General features: G+C 35.3%; 1 protein-coding gene across 29 annotated transcripts in view; it reads right to left on the bottom strand.

The window, feature by feature from the left end:
* The window catches only part of Nrxn1 (neurexin 1), a 1,084,885-nt gene that overhangs the window by 984,822 nt on the left and 80,844 nt on the right, over positions 1 to 19,219 (bottom strand). For 18 of the 29 annotated variants that reach the window (XM_051154322.1, XM_051154409.1, XM_051155231.1 and 15 more), the window contains exon 2: positions 2,787 to 2,816. The exons of 9 other annotated variants lie outside the window; for them this stretch is intronic. In XM_051154322.1, the coding sequence (XP_051010279.1) occupies positions 2,787 to 2,816 (30 nt within the window). Of the gene's footprint in view, positions 1 to 1,626; positions 2,033 to 2,786; positions 2,817 to 5,871; positions 6,010 to 19,219 lie in introns of those variants that run through there. 2 more of the 29 variants (XM_051156490.1, XM_051156420.1) reach the window with 2 other exon arrangements.

Genomic DNA, 19,219 nt, shown 5'->3' with positions numbered 1-19,219 from the left:
TAGCATTTTAGCTGATGTGGAAAGCTACAGAATAAAGCTATTAGACAATATATTTGAGTCTTCCTGCTGAGTGACACAAGGCATAAATACACTGTCCTGGATTCATGGCATCCTTACCTTTACTTCATTTCTACACATTTAGTTGCTCTCTTACTAAGTTCTGTCCTGTATACTAACTTATTCATGTGGTATGTTGATAGTCTGACTGTGATGTTATGACAGTCACATTCTTTAGGTTGTAAATGTAGATTTGGTAAACTTATTCACAGTGAATGATTGACAAACCATGTATTTCATCTTTATGTATCTAAAATAATAATGGTAACTACTCTGATATTCAAAATACCACCCCCATTTAATATAAAACACATTCATTAGAAGCCAATGATCTTTTAAAAACGAATGAAATAGAAAAACACAATATTTTTCCTCTGTAGCTTTGTATTGGGGTAGAAAATTTGATTTTAAAAACTGATAAAAATCTGTTACATATACTAACACAAACATTTAAGACTGACATAGTAAAACTGAAGTGACACTCACCATTAATTGCACCCAATACATCCCAGTTGGACATAAACATGAGCTATTCCATATGTTTAGTTATATAATTGGCAATGTTGTTCCCATTACTATTACAAGAGTTTCTCTTTAGGAGTATAATGGATGAGTGTATACACTTAAAATCTGTGTTTATATATTTGTACAAACATATGGATACACAGATACAAACATTTACAACACAGTTTTCTACACGTGACCTCAAACCCTGCGTCCACACACAGAACAATACATAGAATGTTGGGACACACGCACTGGAGTTAGCTGTCCATGGGAAGCTGGCCTCAGGCAAAGGATTTAGGAAATACCCACAGTGAGTCACAAAAGTGGCACAATAACTACAGACTGCAAATGCCCAACCAAGCAAAGCTGAGACAGGTATAATACTGACTTTCAGAACTCAAACATTTGTTTCTAAAACCTGTTTTACAAATTTACACAAGCGTTATTTCTTAGTGTTTGTCTCATGTTCAGATGCATTCTTTAAGCAGGCTTCAGGCTAGATGACACAAATATAAGAGGGTAGAGTTGTGAGCGCTTATCCTAGTCACTAATTTAACTTTCATCACATAAGAATGTATATAATGTTGAGCACGTAAGAAAGATATATTTATTCAAGGAAACGACATATTCCTGTTTTCACAGATAACATTTCAGAATTAGAGACCAAGGGAATATTAACTATTACACAATTTAAAACAAATAAAGGTCATTCTAAACATTTGCCAAGATTGTGAGTTACTTACTTCCTTTTAAAACTAAACATAATGTAGATGGCTCTAAATAGTGAATTGAACGTGCTTCCTCTGATTTTTATTCCACATTGTCAGAGTACTCACGCCTGACTTACCAAGTGACGAAGAAATATGCAGCTGCCATTAACATTCTGAATGATAGTTTGCAAAAAGGAAGGGCAGGCTTGCCTTGTCTCTCTGTCCATGTCAGTGTTGCAGTGCTGCCTTTTGGAAGCACCATCATGTCAGTGTGCTTCTATGGCATCTAGCAGACACCAAGGTAAGAACCCAGAGCAGTGCAAGCCTGAAGCTGGGCTGTTGATGAGGCTTACATCAGTCACAATGAACAGGGTAGGCATGCTCAGTCGGAGTTGAGTGTTTGAGGAAGATATATTTATGGTTATTACACTTATCATGTAACTACCACTAAATGATAATTCGGGAACTGACACCACAACCTATAGTTAATTTCTAAACATACTAATTATGTAAGCAAATGACATGAAAAAAATTAGTCTAAAAAGCAAAACATGAAGATGGGAAGGCAACGCTGAAATATTTTGATGGATCCTTTCTTACCTTAAGTTTGTAAACATTCATTAACATACATACCTACCACCCAGTACCCATTACCAATGCCAAAGGTCTACTTTCATTTGCATAACTTAGACACGCTGTAATTTACACAGATGATAATAAGAAACAAAATAATAATAATGTAGTACCTTTACTTTTACCTATGCATTTGATGAAATGGGTCCATGAAGAAAGGATTTCCAGACAAAGAGAATAAAGAGGAGAAAAAGAACAAGAAGAATTATGACTATATGTAAATGCACTGCCTTCTGAAAAATTAAACAAGACAAGAAAGCATAAACAATGTTTTGAAGACAAATGGAAAGGCAGTCCACACATTCTGAGAAATCTGCCTGTTTTTACAGGCCAGTACATGCAAGGGATTCGAAGCCCATGCTTATGTTAAAAGATTACATAAAAGTAGGATCTCAATGGCCATATGTAGAAAAGTGTTGGTTGCATGAAATGCTACGATCAGCACTCTAGAAGCCAAATGCCAAAGCTGTCTGCATGTTTCCAAACTGCCATGCATGGATGACAAATGGACTCCTAATGTAGCAGGTGAGACTGGGTGTTTTCAGATGTTAGCTTCTGACTGCTCTCGGCTTTTCTTCACTGCAAGCACTCTTCCTGTGTATTCTGATAAGTAAAGCGAAGATCGCAGCCACAGTTTCTTCTGTCCTATTTATTTGCAGATGTAACAGTGCAAGGGATGGAGGGAAACACGTGTCACAGGACCAACCAACACCAAACCAATAAAAAGATAAAATCATGAAAAAATGTGGACAAAAGCTATGGATTTCACTTGCAGCCACATCATGTCCAAGCATCCGCCCATACTTTGCAGCGATGGTTTAAAGCAGCTACAGAACAAGAAACACTGAAAGCAGAGTGGAAAAGGAGCAGAGCCCATACCTTGGTCGCCCATCATCAGGTGCGCCAGACCTTGAAGGGAAACAAGAGCACAGTCAGCAATAAACAAGGGAGCATGGGAAGGCAGAGTTGTCACGGTGACAAAAATGTTCAGTGACAGACATCTTGCTTCCTATGAGACATGTCTGTATCACAGAGGCAAATGAAAAACATTCTCTCAAGCCTCGGTTGGAATGCTTTGGGCCAGAGTTAAATATGAGCACATGCTGAGCAGTGTTTTCTAAGGATCAGAACAGTCAAAATTATGAGAGCATGATTTAAAATCCAACCAGTCCCTTAAATAGTGCATCTGCCCTTCAAGCCATTTGATAAGACATTTTGGAACATTGTTCCCCAAAGGGTGTACCATTGTTCAATGATGAAATCATGTTTTCTAAACACCCAAAGTAAAGTCTTCAACATGGGCTGGGTCTGATCTTTTTCCTCTCTCAAAAAAAATGAGGAGTTTCGTAATTAAATGGGGATGGGGCTTAGTCACATTAAAATGACAATGCAGAATGTCACTCTCTGTCTGACACATGTAGCAAGTGATTATATTTGTTAAAATGCAAAAACAAGATAATTAGACATGCAGTTGAAAAGCTTGAATTTACAACACAATCATGTGATTAAGACATAGTGGCTCAGTTTTAAATAGGTTCAATTAATTCTTCATGAGAATCAAAACTTTTATCATTTTAATGTTGATCTGTGTTCATGTTCCTATATTTACTTGAGTTATACAACGGGATATGGTGTTACCAAGAATTTTTCACTAAATAATTTTTTCTAAAGAAAACTGCAGAGATTATTCTTGCTTTGATTGGTTTTAAAGCACATTCTCAATGTGCAGCAGAAGCTAACCTCAAGGACAGTCGTCATGTGCCAGCCCCTCAAGTGTGCTGCCATGCCCAGATCTGGGGTTGACTTAGCAGCTCTCCTGTTATCTAAAACAATAATTTTAACCGAAAAGCATAAATCATGGTTGCTTAGTCCCAATTCAGAAACAAAGCTCTTACTCTTGGGTATATGTCAAGAGTTTGGTTTTCAGTTTGTGGTGCTGCTCAAGCTATGTTTGAAACTTTGAGCTGCGGAACATCATGTGCCATTTGCCTCTGTCTGTTTTTTCAGACTTAAATGTATTCTGATATCTGTGTAAGGCGGATATAATTAAAATCATCATATAATCACACAAAACATGGAAAGTACTTAACAATGAAGTGTGATGTTTCTAGGACATAGTATGTCTCTCTACTTCCAGAGTGACGTCAACAAAAATAATCACATAGGCAAATAAAATATTTTATATTGTGATTAATTCTCTATGCTTTACACCATAAAGAAGAGGTTCACTTGGTCAGGTTTTAAATTTTTTCCATTTCACTTCACTTTTAATTTATATTTCCATTCTAATATCATCTTTGTACTTCTAACATTGTTTTAAAGGATATATCAGAAAATTATTTTGGGTAAGATCTAGGTTTTACGGAGACCTAAATGTTAGAATACTTGGAAATTTAGAGTGGCTTTGGCACTGCATGAAGAAGGGAAAAATTCATAAATCCCCAAAGACTCCTTTAACAGTGGCTGCGTTGTTAAAGTCACATTGTAAACACAGATATTAAAACTATGATGTAATCAGTTTATTACAAAAGATTAGGGGCTTATATTCTGAGTATTTTACCAAGGCCTTGCACCAAAGCAGTCTGTGGTTTCAAAGAAGGATTCATACTTAATAGGCTGATTTTAATCCCCTTAAAGACTCAAACAAAGAAAAAATGGTATAAAATGGTATAAAATGCAGAAGAAATTTTTACAGCTTTCAATTTCAATTAGTGGCCAAAAGTATATGTAAACACAATTAAAATTATGGAAAAAATCTGAAGTAATATACAAAACCAACGTTTGGGGAAAATGATACCTGATTTCTTTAGAAGTCTTCATCTATTTTGCTTAAATATCAGAACAGTTTGTTAATTATTATTGTCCATGAAAGAATCAAAAATTTGATGCTGATTACCTACTGATCAGTGTTGTATTAAACTGAAGTGTTCTTTTCTATGAGAAATGACCTCTTAGTCACCTCAGTTGTACTAATCTGTCACTTTCTTTGTACCCATTTGCAAGAAATCATTCATCTGAAGAAATACAGCTGTTTGTATGAAATCACTGCACTCTAAATGTAACTGTTACTGCTGTGACTACATAACATAGCCAGATGTGGTTGCACTCAGAAGGTAAAGGGAGGTGATGTCTGTGACTTTGAGGTCAGCCTGCTCTACAGGCTGAGCTATACAGCAAGAACATTTTTAAAAAATATGCATGTAATAATGAAAACCTTCTCTTTTGTCTATTTTTCTGTAGTAGCTAATGCTTTTGTGTGTGTCTATCTTTTCAACATTTGGTTGATAGCATTGTGACTATTTCACTCAAGTTCTTTAACAATAAAATGTTGAAAAATGTTTGGAGGAACCAATGGTAAAAATATGTAACTTCCTCAAAATTCCATGGTTGAGATTATCTAAGAAAATTTGAATCAGTTCTCATAGTTTTAACACATACTAAATGTTAGAAATATACTTACCCGTGATCTTATGGTATAGATGCGAGCTTTCATTTCCACTCCTAATGACTTTGATTTCAATCTAAATGTATGCTCTTTACTAGTTCTCAGTGTTTTGTTTATGCTATTTGATAATTCAAATAATCTCAAACAAACCAAGGAAGTCAAAATGACAGGATGGTAAACATTTCCAACTTTGTTCCACAAAAAGGAAAGAAAGGAAAAAAGAAAGCAAGGGAGGAAAGAAGAAAGGGAGGAAGGAAGGGGAGGAAGAGACAGGATCATGCACTGTGTTGGAAACTGCAAAGAAATATTTTGTTTCTCAAAATAAAAGAAGTAGCACTGTATCATTTTCCATACAGAACATTGCATTAAGTATTCTAAGACTCCTATAGGCTGCTGAAATGTATCATGCACTGGAAATATGATTTAAGGAGGTTTTTTTTTAATCCCTGAGAGGAATGGGATTGAGAGTGCATATTTGTTCTATATGCAAAACGATACAAAACTGTAAACCAATGGGTGTTCAGAAAGGTCAACTTACCGTCTATATTTGAGATGTACTCTATTAATACTGAGAAGTAAAATAAAAAACAAAAAACAAAAAACAAAGAGGAGTTGGAAAATAAGGTAGAAAGCACCCACCTTCGACATTGTTGTCTTCTGAAAGCACATGACAAGGAAGGAGAGAAAAGGAAAAACATTCATTAAGCAGCATGCAGACTGGACCTTGCCTTTGCATGTCTTCCTCATGCAAGGCACCAAACACATCATGCAAGTGCTCCATCACTGCCATTCAAGGAAAAAACAAAACCACAGGGGAGCTGGTTCCCTCCCATAGGCGCCATTTACAGATGTGAGACAAAATCACAATAGCAGTCAAGTGCTGAACAAAGGGTTGCTTGTTAATGAGTCTTGAAGTGCTCCATGTAAAGTGAGCGGTATGGTTACTTCAGATAGCTAGCAAGGTCCTTCCAGGCAATTTTTAAATGTATTTTAATTTTGATATTTTTTAAAGCAATTCTAAAAGGTTTTATTTCTATATATTGGTGGAAATTTCTGGTGTTTTTTAAAGCTAATTGAAATAGCTGTGAAATTTCACCAAAAATTATTCTATTCTGTCAAATGTTTTATACACTGTCCCTTGCTTTTGAGTGTTTCTAATCACTTCTTTAGAATAATTCAGTATGAATTTATGCAACTGATATCTATAATTTATGCTTTTAAAACACAAGGTTAAGTTTCATTATGAAATGCAATATGCTGTAATTTATTAAGATGTTGTTGAAAACATGGTGATTAGAGAAATTGACCACAGCAAAAGAGTGCACTAGCCAGTCATGACATTGTCACTTTGCCATTCTTTTCTTATGTGGCTGTGAATGTGGTTAAGCTAAGGCTTAATGAGGTTTTCTTGTGCTTTCACATGTATTTTATATTTTAAATATATTTTCATATGTGTACGTATGTATATAAAAACATACTATAAACGTTTAAATATATTTAATAGATATAGCTCATTTAATTGTACAGGGTTTCAGTTGATTAATACTGAGCAATAAAAGTCCTATCTGACACGAAGACATTGGCAGATAGGAGTGAAATGGAAGGGAAAGCAATCTTGAGAATCCAGGGCAAAAGCCAGGTTTTAATACTTACCAAAGCGTTTTAGTAGATAGTTATATTGACTGAAATTCTAGTCTCATACGTATTTGCTTAATTAACTGTACATTATACAGGGGTCATTTGAACAAAAGTGGTTAAAAAGTAAAGTGATATGTACATAGAAATCTGAGTACTGATAGGCCATTTATACTTATAAGTGATCCTTTTCCAGTGAATGAAGTGATCAATGAATCTAGAATAATAATTTGTGTGAATAATATAACTGGAAACTGAAATACATCAGTGTATTAATGAATTTTAATATTAAATGTGTTAACTTTAACATTAGCTGATTAGTGGAAACACATTTCGGGCAATATTTGATTTGAAATGTTTAATTTCAAAAGAAACATTTTTAAAAATTCAAATATTTGGTATGTTCTAAATTTTTTTATTTTTAATTTTTTAAATAAATAAATTGAATTAATTACTTATTGATAGGAATTCTGACATGACATAAGCACAAATATTTAAGTGTTATTTTACTGCTTTATATTGGAATTAAACAAATAATTATAATGTTTATGATATATGCTAGTTCCCCTGGAAACTTAATTTTCTACTCAAGGCATTTTTTTCAATGATTATTCAGTATCTTCATAAAATGAAATAAAACCTTAAATTCTGAGGCGAATCAATTCCTCTGATATTATGAATTCTGTAAGGAAAAGAAGAAAAGCATACAGTAGTGACTTAGGTTAACCTCATTGGCTCCATCCACAAATGACAGCTGCCTTTTACTGTTAGGAGATGAAAAGACCCAAAAGCATTTCTGTGGATCCTGTCCTGACATTAAGATTTCCTCCGTTCTTACTCAGGGAAAGAATACACCTAACTCAGGCCCAGTGTACAACCAATCCTGACCTGCATATAGGTTAAGAAAAATTATCTCAGAATATTTGGATTTTCCAAAGAGCTGAAATATTAGAGCAAAATATAAGGGGATATGTTAATTTCAGCTAAAACATGCAGAAGAAAGATGGCTTCAATCAGACTTGCCTTAGGTTTCTATAATTTTCAGATTTAATAACAGGGAAACACACACATACACATACACACACACACGCACACACACACTCATACACACACTGAACAAAGAAACTAAACAAAGAAAAAAAAAAAGGAAAAAGAACACAAAATCTCAATCTTCTCTCTCCTCCTTCCATTTGCTGACCTGGATAGTTAAAATTTGTTGACCTGAGGCTAGCCCGTGCATTATTTCACAGTGCAGCTGCAACTCTAACGGATGGTTCTCCATCCATCCTGAGGCACTTTTTCCCCCCTCTAGTCTTCCAGCCTTACAGGAGATAGCAGATGCTCAATTAGAAGAAAATGTTATGTAAACAGATGCTGCTGGGTTTCAAGCAGCACTAGGGAGGAACTGATTCTGGACAGGCTGAATGTACAGCGGTTTACTTTTGGCTTAACGGAAAGTAGAAAGCAATCCACCTGCCTTACCTGTAGACCTTGTCAATGAAGACAAATCTCTTCTGTGTAAAAACCCTGGCTTCTGGGTTTCGCAGATCTAATCGTACTGGTGCACGAGCAGGTCTGGAAATAATCAACTCTACTGTCATTACTGTGCCATGTATGAAAATCTTGCATTTGTATTCCCTAGCTGTGTAAAAGCCAGAAATTGAAACCCGTGAAAATGTTTTCCTGTTTATTTCTTTAAAACCTACTTCCCTCACACAAATGGCAATCAGATACTGGGGTATCCTTCATGGTGACTATGTGCTGGTATAAAGGCAAGCAGCAGGACACTGCCTGTGTCTCTTTGAGTTCCTGGAGAAATATGCTATTGAAATTTGTTTCTTTGGCTCCTGGCTTGCAAGAATGCAAAGACAGTAGAAGAGTCTATCACGATACTCAGAAGCTGCTTTCCCTGTAGTTTTGAGAGCTGAGTTGGGCCCATAGGGGGCCAAGTGGAAGATGAACACCTGGCATCTCAGCCTTCTTTGTTCTCTGTCTCCTTTATTTTGGGTCAGGTCTCATTCCTACTTGAGTCTGCCTTCTTAACACATGTCACTCTCATTTAAGGGTGAATTCACACAGAGAAGTCATTGTCATGAACAAAGTCACCTTGCATTCCAACAAGAACAAGATCTCTAGGACAGATGCCACAGGCCCTGACCTTCCCCAACCCCTCCACCACCCCACCACCCAAGTGTAGGGAATTCTTCAAGGTGACACTGCACCTAGAGCTAAAGTAGTCACTGTGCAGAAACCAGAGGATTTCCACTAGTGATGCTAATGATTAACAATTTATGGAAACACCTTGAACGACAGGAGCTGAGGCAATCATGGAGCTTAGTAGGACGACACACTGACAAGGCTTGCCTAATTCTGCATATCCCTTGCCCTCTGCTGAACCTAAAATTCATGTCAGAATTCCTAAAGTAGATATGGAGACACTAGATCCTTCCATATCTTTGCTTTTTAAAAAAATAATTGCTGGTCTGTAATTGGCCTGATGATTCAGATGGTGAAGCTTAAACTATTTAGCTTGTTGGACCCCAGGCATCTGGTCTAAAAATCTCTAGTCACAGTTTCTGTGCTTATTCTTAAGTCTATGCATCTAGAAAAAGAAAAAAATAAATAGAAAAATGAATGTATTTGATTCAGTATACCCCCTACCCCACCCCCAAATCAGAAACTGAATCTTGATGAGCAAACAAATTTTGAAATAAAATGCTACCAATAACAATTTTTTGTATAACCAATCAATATGTTGAATAGTATGAGAGTTCTCATTTAACATACAGCAAAGGTCAGTTTGTGTGCCATTGCAGACCTTAAGGTTTCGCCAACAAAGCTACCAGGAACCAGGCAACTTTGCACTTGGTTTCCTTCCTTTTCTTTCACTTGCCTGTGACTAGCTCCCGTCATTGTGCTTACTTTCCTTTCTCTTCCATCCAAACTGGCACTGCTAAGGTTCACACAGATGCAATACTGGTGCTGGCGATAGAAAGCAACAGGAATAAAACCACAGTTCTATGTCCTGGTCCATTCAACAGATCTGGAGCATCTAGCCTCCCATTTTCTAGCTCCTCACATTGCTTCTTAAGACTTCATCCCTTGCTGCAGGAACTAAATGCCAGGAAGGAAGGTTCTGGTTCCCATGGTGGCACAGGATTAAGCTTTGGTTGGCTGTTATTTATTTATTTTTTCTTTTAGTATCGGCAGTGAAAGCCTTTAGAAAACCTCAATAGTCTGAGGACACTTCAAGGATTAGGAAACGAAGGGCATCACTGAGACTGCAGATTTATGCAGCACCAGGCCACAGGAAGAGAGAAACTGTCCAGAGCCAGAGGAAGTTCAAACATAAACAAAGCATAAAGGTCTATTATGAACACTTACAAGTGGAAAGAAACAGTTCTGGGTAAGAATCAGGCAAATTACACAACAATTTTTTTTAAACAGATGGCCTCAGCTCCTGTTCCAAAACCACCCAAATGAAATTCCAAGCTTCTTTTACCAGCCCGCTCCAAGTCCTGATGCAGGGGCATGAGTGCAGCCAATGTGAGTGGAGGCAGCCAGCTCTTTCCCTGCTCAGGAGTGGAAAGGGAGCTCAGTGTAGGTCAAGTGCAGCCAGAGAGAGATTATCTCAGCAGATCTAACATTTTTTAGAAAGTAAAAAGACATGGGTATTAAATTAAAAATGTTCTACCTTAGTGTTGAGTCTTAGAATAATGAGAAGAAAAGGAGGAGAGGAGCAAGGGCAGCAGAAGAAAGGGAGAAGCACTTCACCCTGCTGTGGTACTGATGTTGTCTGAGGCATCCCAAAAATTGGTCAGCCTATTATAAAACATATTCAATGAGTCCTACGTTATAAGGTAATGTCTTCACATGAGAGATCATTACAAGTATTTGTGAAAGCTTTTGTTGTTGTTTTATTTTTTTACTTTTAGTTACGACATAGAGATTTCCAGCTGGATATTTCCACATTTATCTCAGGAGTTGAACGTAGGAATGAACCATTGCATAAAATGGTAGTGAACACTGTCTATGATGCATCTGCTTAAGCCACTTAGCCATGTTGGCATGACTTACTGAGTAATAAGTGCTTTCTCATATGGGATTGACAGATAACATTGAGCAGTGTTTTTCCCAAGAGCTTTCCTACTGAGCTGTTCCACAATGTTCAAGATGGTCCAAAGAAAGCTACTTCAGAAGAGCAGAGTCTGCCCTTCTCTGAGTCTGAAGTAGTGATATTTAGAAAGCCTAAACAAAAAATCTGGGACCAGAGTTTTGAATGTGCCTGTCCATGTTACTTGGTGCACCCAGGATCCCAGTGTTCAATGTAGTTTTCTCTACAAACAGATCAATAGCAGTCTTCTGGCCTGTGTGTCTACAATAGAGAACACGGCACAGTGTATTATAATCTTTGCATTGTTGACATAGAAAATAAACTCCACTAAATGAAGCTGACCCTCTTCTAAAGGAAACATTGACTATCTCTGAGGACAGTGTTCTGTTTGTTTGTTTTGTTGTTTATAAATCACTATCACAGAGATGTTTCAAACAAACTTTAAAATACTTATGACTACTTGTCTAGACTTGGGAATTTCAGAACATCCAAAACACATCTGTTTAATTTTTCTAAGAAAAAGCAAAAGAATTTTGTCATGAAATTCAGAGGAGTTTGCATAAAATATGACTAAACTATATTATAAAAAGAAAGCTAAATTTAGTGCCTAACAAATTAAATTTGCATATATTACATAAAATAAAGCTATTTATATAATGTAACTGAGTTACCCATTAAGTATTTTTATATGTACTAAAAGCCAGATTTTATTTCAAAGTAAGAACTGTTTCAAATTGTAATTTTAAATTCAATAATAGTTTCACACATTTGCTAACCACCTAAAAATACACTGAATAATTAAAGGACTATTTAAACTGCTCAGAAGTTTTCATTGTTCATATTGCCTTGTGTGCAAACTTCAAGATATTTGCAAGTACTGGCATTGATGGTTAATATTAAATTTTTGTAGGAAGCATTGAAATGTATTTTCTTTCTCATTAAGGTAATTAGATAAGATTTAAAAATTCCAAGAAACTCTCAATTTAGACTAAAATATTGTAATAAGACAACAAATATTTAATAATCTTTTCAGTGTCGACTATTTATACAGGAAGAAAACAGGTGTGAGGAGCTTCCACCCACCTCCAGAAGTAAAACCATTCAGACTACAATGACCTGAGGTTTAAACACATGAAATCAGCTTTTCAGGTAACAATCGATATGGTACCAGCAGCCTCACGGGGACAGATGCAATATGTGTAAGTTGTAGTTTTTTGGAAGTACTTCCCAAAAGTAATAACTGAAGCCAAGGAATGTGAAACTTTATCTTTCTCTTCAGAATCAACCAGTCTACTCTAATGAAAGTAGAAAGCTATCAGAGAAACTAAGTTTTTGTAAAATATGAGTAAATGTTAGGAAGTTCTCAAGGAATGTTGTCCATCTGTTCTACAGGACACAGTAAAAATAAGAAACTAATGCAGAATAGTCATTTCCATTTTTCGTGTGCTCCCAGTGACATCTTCTAATCATCATATTTTCTCATTAGTGAGCTTGGTGTGGCTGAGTGACTCACTCAAGTCATCCAGAGAGCTTAAGGAACAAGAAGACTCCCGGGAGACTGAACTGTCTCATTTATCAAGTTGAAAGTAGCAGAAACATTGTGGGGGAAAACTTTCTTAATTGATTGAAAGTTTTTGTTGATTCTATAAAGTCAAAGGAAAATAGTCTTAACATTCTTCTTCTATTGTTAGAATAATTTGCTTTCTAAGGTAAAAAGCATATCTAGAAAAATCTTTGATTTAATGGTAAGGCCAGAGTTCTTAATTTTATTTACCCATAAGCATTCCAACTCTTTGAAATGAAGGGCAGAATATTCTACAAATATTGTTGTCCTTCAAACTTAAAGGAAACATTGCATTTTATTTACAGCCCAATGTATTTTGCTTCCTTTGAAACACATCTGAAATAAAAAATATCTTCATTCAACTGCAAAGATTTTTCATTGATGTTATCCAATATGAATTTGCCATATGAAGTCCATTTGTTTTCTCATTTTATTTAGAAATGCACATCAGATAAAATAATACTTTATGTATTTGTTGTGCAGTAAATCTCTTAGGAGCTAGACAAGAGAGTCATGGTTTTAGTATCTGAATCAGGAGGGAAAAATCCATCAAATTTCAGGTTTTTGTTTTAATATTTTACATAATAAATTAAAGGAAAAGATCTGGTTCATAATATAACCAGCCTGACACCATTGGAGAGGCATACAACTAGTTTTGAACTAACCTCTTAGTAATTAATTGACTTGAGCGCTAGTCTATGGGTAAGAGGACACCATAGGCCCGAGCCATGGAGCCTCTACCTGTTGATTTATTGATCTAAATTTCTCATTTAATGTTTTCCTAACATGTTAAGTTCCCTTTAAGCAAAGGTGCATGAATAAAAATAAAGAATTCATTTGTGATCATATAAGACATCTTAAAATGTTACTCCATCATTCCAAGCCGATTGATTCATTCTTGAAGTAACATAATAGAAAGGCCATACACACTTAATTCTTAACATAGTATAAATGAGTCTATGATTGTTAGAAAAAGAAACTGCATATCTTGGACACAATTTTGAGGCTGAAAATTTAGGTCATTAGGTGTTTATTGTACAACTTATATATTTCTTTAAAATGCTTACAAAGACTATTATATAATAATGACTTGAATTTAAAAAGAAAATTCCTTTCTACTTCTCAGCCTCAAAAGTAGTTTTAGAGCCAACCTTAAAAAACAAAACCAAGAACAAACCCATGCTTACAAATACAACATAGAGTAATGTGTCATCACATTGACTTGTGGTTCCACAGACACACATCCAGCTCTTCTGCATTTCACGAGAAAAGCTGAACTTTGCTTCTTAAATTGTTTTTTTTCTGTTATAAAATCTAACAAAAGTAGATTAAGAAAACCATAATAAATATATTTACATTATTAGTAACATATCTACACCTTAAACCTACTGAACAGTTTTTCTATTTATTATAAGCTATAAATAAGCTACAGACTTCTTTATATATCTGATTGTATAGTTAATACTTGTATAAATAGGAATAGAGATTAAGTCAACCGCCCTTCAATTGAACTAGGATCATCCCTTGACTCTTTGAGGCCTGATCTTGCTATGTTTCTGTAGCTAAGGATGCAAATAAACTCATCATCATTCTGATTCCTATTTCCAAGTGCTCAGTTTATATGTGTGTGTGTGATAGTACAATGACAGGTAGCCTTTTCCTAACTACATGATTCAACACAGAAGTTAGCAAAGCTGTGTCAACAATAAGCATTCCAGTTGGAATTAAATCATGGCAATAACTTAGCTCCTCAGTGGCTACAGCCACGTTTGACATGCCTGTCAACTATTTCTGATCACTGGTTAACAGAATGAAGAACACAGACTGTATTTGTCTCATCTCAGAAAATTCGACTGGGGTACTGATGAGAATAAAATGGGCCCTAAGAGGTCTCTGTCACTATCTAATAATAACAAATTGTATGCGTTCTTTGTTATTTTTGTTCATTAAGAGAGAAGATTTAAACTCATAATGTAGCAATGTAGTATTTGATTACCCATTATCATTGGTCATCTTCTCCAGTATTCCACCCCATGTCATCCAATATTATTGCCTTTAAATTTCAATCTAAGACAATTCTTAAAGAATAGTAGGTTAATACTGTATTTTTAGAGCAGGTAAAATGAATACTCCGTCCCATTCTTTTACAGTGAATTTTCTTGTAGAATAATAATTCAAAAACCTCCCTTGTAATCAAACATATCTCTAGTAGTATTACGTTGTAGGGAAATGAACTTATGGACAAAAGCATCAACGTTTATATAGAACTGCGATTCAGCAGACATAGAAAATGATAAAAGGTAAAAGGAGCAGTGTGAGTCCTGGGTTCACTCCATTCTGTAAAAGGCTGAGTTTGCTAAGGGTCTATTCTGTGGAAATAAATGCATCTGATGAAAACTCTAAGGGGAAATAATACTGAAAGTGAAAATATGACTTTGGGTATGGCAAAGTGGCAAAAGTGTTTAGGACATAAAATCATGTCATGTGAAGACTGAATAAAATAGGCCTAGTGAACGCACTTGGTCAGTATAGTGCTTGTTATGTATGCATAAGGTAATGAATTCAGGTGTCTAACAACCCTATAAAAGACTAATATAGTGTAAGCTCTGAGATCAAATGGACCCCAGGGCCTGCTAGTCAGCCAGCTTCATCAGTTGGTGAGCGCCAGGTTTGGTGTGTTTAAAAATGAGTGGAAAGCAGAGGCAGAGTGATAGAGTAAGACACCCAACATCAACTTCCAGAGGCACAGGGATGGGCCACACACCCTCACAGACATGCACATACCAGATATAACACACACACACACACACACACACACACACACACACACACACACACACACTGAGTAAAATAAAAAATCAAATTTAAATAGACCTCCAAGTGTATGTTCAGGATTTGAAGAGTTAGTGCCATTAAATGCTGATCACTAGTAATCATTTTTATAAGAAAATGACATCAAATTTACACTGTTACAGAGTAATGGAGAAGGCAATGTCAGGACAGAAATAAAAAGTATATTAACAGCCTCAACTATCTATAAAATAACATTTGGTCAGATATCCCAAGCACAGGGGCTCATGCCTGATATAGAAAATAAGTTCTGAGAAGAGTAAATGATTTTCAAAGGACATTGAAATAATCTGCTGAAACCCTGCCCCATGACATTAGAATGTTTTGAACGAGGTTACACAACAATACCAGATATTTATTTTAGTCCAAAGAAAATAATAGATGTGCTATTGGAAGCCAAAATCAATATACTATTTCAATGCAATTTTGCATCATATAAATCAAGCAAAGCTTACCTGAACATAGAATAATAAATCTTAATAGATAATCTTAATTATCTTAGTAGATTTCTGATCTTATTAAAATAGAAAAAATTTTTATTATATGCAGTGTTTGTATTGGATAGTGTTACTGGAAATAAAGGATGTAGCAGGAACCCTCACTGCTTAGACAATGAGCAATTTTCACTGAAGTAAACTGTATTCAAGACACACAGCTACACTTAGCACATGAAGAAACTGCAAGGAAAAATAAGAGTAGAAATGTTGCTATTTTCTGAAATACCACATAAGAAACTATGACATCATCGATCACTATGCCTCTTTTAAAAAAGCATGGAAATTGTTTTGGACTGATTCATAAAGTAATAAATCCAGTCATTTAAAATGGGCCTGCTAATTGAAAATAGAATGTTGGAATTTGTAAGTATATTTGAAAATATTGAAGAAAAAAAAAGATTACAATAAATAGTCAAAGTCAAGATACTATACCATTTCTTTATGTAATTAAATATCTTGGCAGACTCTACAAGTTCCTGAAAAATATAGTTACTTAAGGCTTCATGTCATCAGGCCCAGAAATGGAATTAGAAATGACAGGAAAATGGAGTTAGAAGAACCTTAGTGTGTTCGGCCATTTGGCTTCACAAAAATCTGTGTGTCTTTTAAAAATTTTACTATTTGGCCCATTTGCCTAGTGTTTAAAGTATTCCATACACTCACTGTAGTTCACCATAGGAGTATAAAACCACTTATTTAATAATAGTAAATCCTAAGGCATTGTATGTTTAGGTAAGACCCATTTAATGATATTGGCCATTGTATGATAATATTATGGTTAATGTTTACTTATTCAAAATAAAGGTTCAGGAATTTTACATTCTCTCCTCTCTCTCTCTCTCTCTCTCTCTCTCTCTCTCTCTCTCTGTCTCTCTCTGTCTCTCTCTGTCTCACTCACTCACTAACTCTCTTTCTCTGTTTCTCTCTCTCTCTCTCTCTCTCTCTCTCTCTCTCTCTCTCTCTCTCTCGATACATATACATATACAAACATATATATACACATGTGCTTCAGTAATATGCAAATTAATGCCTTATTAATTCCTGTCTTAACTCATTTATGAAACTAACTCTTTGTTAGTGATGAATAGGTTTCTTTTCGCGGGCTAAGTTTCTTTGCCACTGTGCATCTTCCTAAATCTTAGATCAACAGTTCTCATCCTCTCAGTTGCAGCCCTCCTCAGGTTCAAATGACCCTCTTACAGCTGTTGCCTAAGGTCATCAGAAAAAACCACAGATTTTATGTTACAAATCATAATAATAGCAAAATTACTGTTATAATATAGCTGTATAATTTTATGGTTGAGTGTCACCATAACACTAGGAACTGTATTAAAGGTTCACAGCATTAGAAAGGTTGAGAACCACTGGTCTTATATGCATAAAGCACATTAACAATCCAAACATTTTGAAGGGAGAACAGTAGGATTCTACTATCCATTCCATTAAAGCTGTTAAAAAGCTCGAGAGTCACAAGTGGCATTTGTCCACCTCCTTTTCTTGATGGGTTGTTATTGCTTAAGGAAGGCTAGTGATGAAGTGGTGACTCAGAAAATGCTTATCCTTAACTCATGGCATACTTTGTCTTATGTAATTTCACTTAGTTAACAGACATAATAAGAATCACACAAGGAGAAAGAAACGACTAATATCCAAGAATATAAATAATGTGCTTTATTCATTATTTTATAAATATTTTAGCACATGGTAAATAGGAAATATGAGCGATTAAATGAAATAGTAAATGGCAGAGTCTGGTACTCTTATCCCAAAGCCCATGTTCAGCAAATTTCTAATTAGTCTCATGGACCCCAAAGGGTTCTGAGTGTATCTGGGGGAAGTAAACCTTCAAAACTAAAAGAAAAACATTTTAACAGTAACCAAGTCAAAATACAGCTAATCATAAAGGTCATTTACAATTACCTGTGAAGTATGGACAGCATTTGCTAAGGGTAATTAGATTGTTTCTTGGTTTAGTTAAAAACATAAACCGATTTTTATCAAATTAAATTGTTTGGATGAAAGTTAAAGTCAAAATTTTTACACCATTTTAATAAACTTTGTGAGATGCGGACCAGATGGAGTCCAAAGCCCTAACATACTAGACTTCAACAGACTTTTACAAATTGTCTTTTTAGATTTGAAAGCAAGAAAGCTACTTAAAATGGAAATGTTACATCTGGAGCTAAGTAATTAACTTATATTTTATCAGAATTAGTTAATATTGATTTATAGATACTAAATGTAAACACTGCATCTAAGTTAAAATGATTTAAAGCAAATTCATTGAGTATGCATGTGGGTTTCATTTAAGCATTTAAGCACTACATTTAATGATGCTTATCTGGTAAATAAAGCACAGGCCTTCTGGTCCCTGGGCATGGGATGCAGATTATGGATACTATTGTTGTATGGTTAATTCCATGATTCAGAATTAACGGGATGACCCATGTGCAGTATCATGTTACATTGTTCTGTGACTTTCTTGTGATTCACTAAACTGATTCCTACTTAGGCTATACCAGGGTATAATTTCCCCACTTGCCTGATGCTTATTATTACTCATGGTTCCTGAAATTCTTAATATCCCTTCCTATAGTCATTAAATGTTCCTTGTTATAAATCCTTAATCATAAAAACTTCCTATTTGAAAACTGTGGGCTTTAGAATTCTAAAGCAGAAATGAACCTTTAACACATAACAGAATCAAAGGCATATCTGTATAGTACAGCAAACCCTTATCCTCAGGGTTAGAGCTTTGAACATAGCTCCAGAAAGCAAACTGCTCAGAAAAGAGATCAGGAGCCTCTGTCTCTCCTTTCTGACTGAGGCCAGGGATCCAAATACAGTTCTTTTTACATGAATCCTGACTTTCTTGTCAACAGACAATCTAAAAGGTAAGCCCTGGGGGTAGGGAGGGATGTGTAGCAAACAACCACCCCAAACTATTTAACAATGTTCTGCATTTCACTCATCTTTTTATAAAAGGACATTAGTACTTACATTTTAAAAATACACAGTTTACTAACCTCAAACAGAGATAAAGTTCATATGTATGTTCATTTCATTTTACAGATGAGAAGAACTGTGGCCCAGCATATTAAGTTGCTAATTTATGTCAAGAACAATCGGAAACTCTATGTAAACACTTACATATCTCTTTCAAGAATCGGAGCTACCTTACAGAGGCTTCTGGAACAAAGAACTTGT

This window comes from Acomys russatus, chromosome 1 (assembly GCF_903995435.1).
Source record: "Acomys russatus chromosome 1, mAcoRus1.1, whole genome shotgun sequence".
NCBI classification, from domain to species: Eukaryota; Metazoa; Chordata; class Mammalia; order Rodentia; family Muridae; genus Acomys; species Acomys russatus.
Note: the sequence above shows the minus strand (reverse complement) of the source record. Positions and strands in the feature narration are given on the sequence as shown.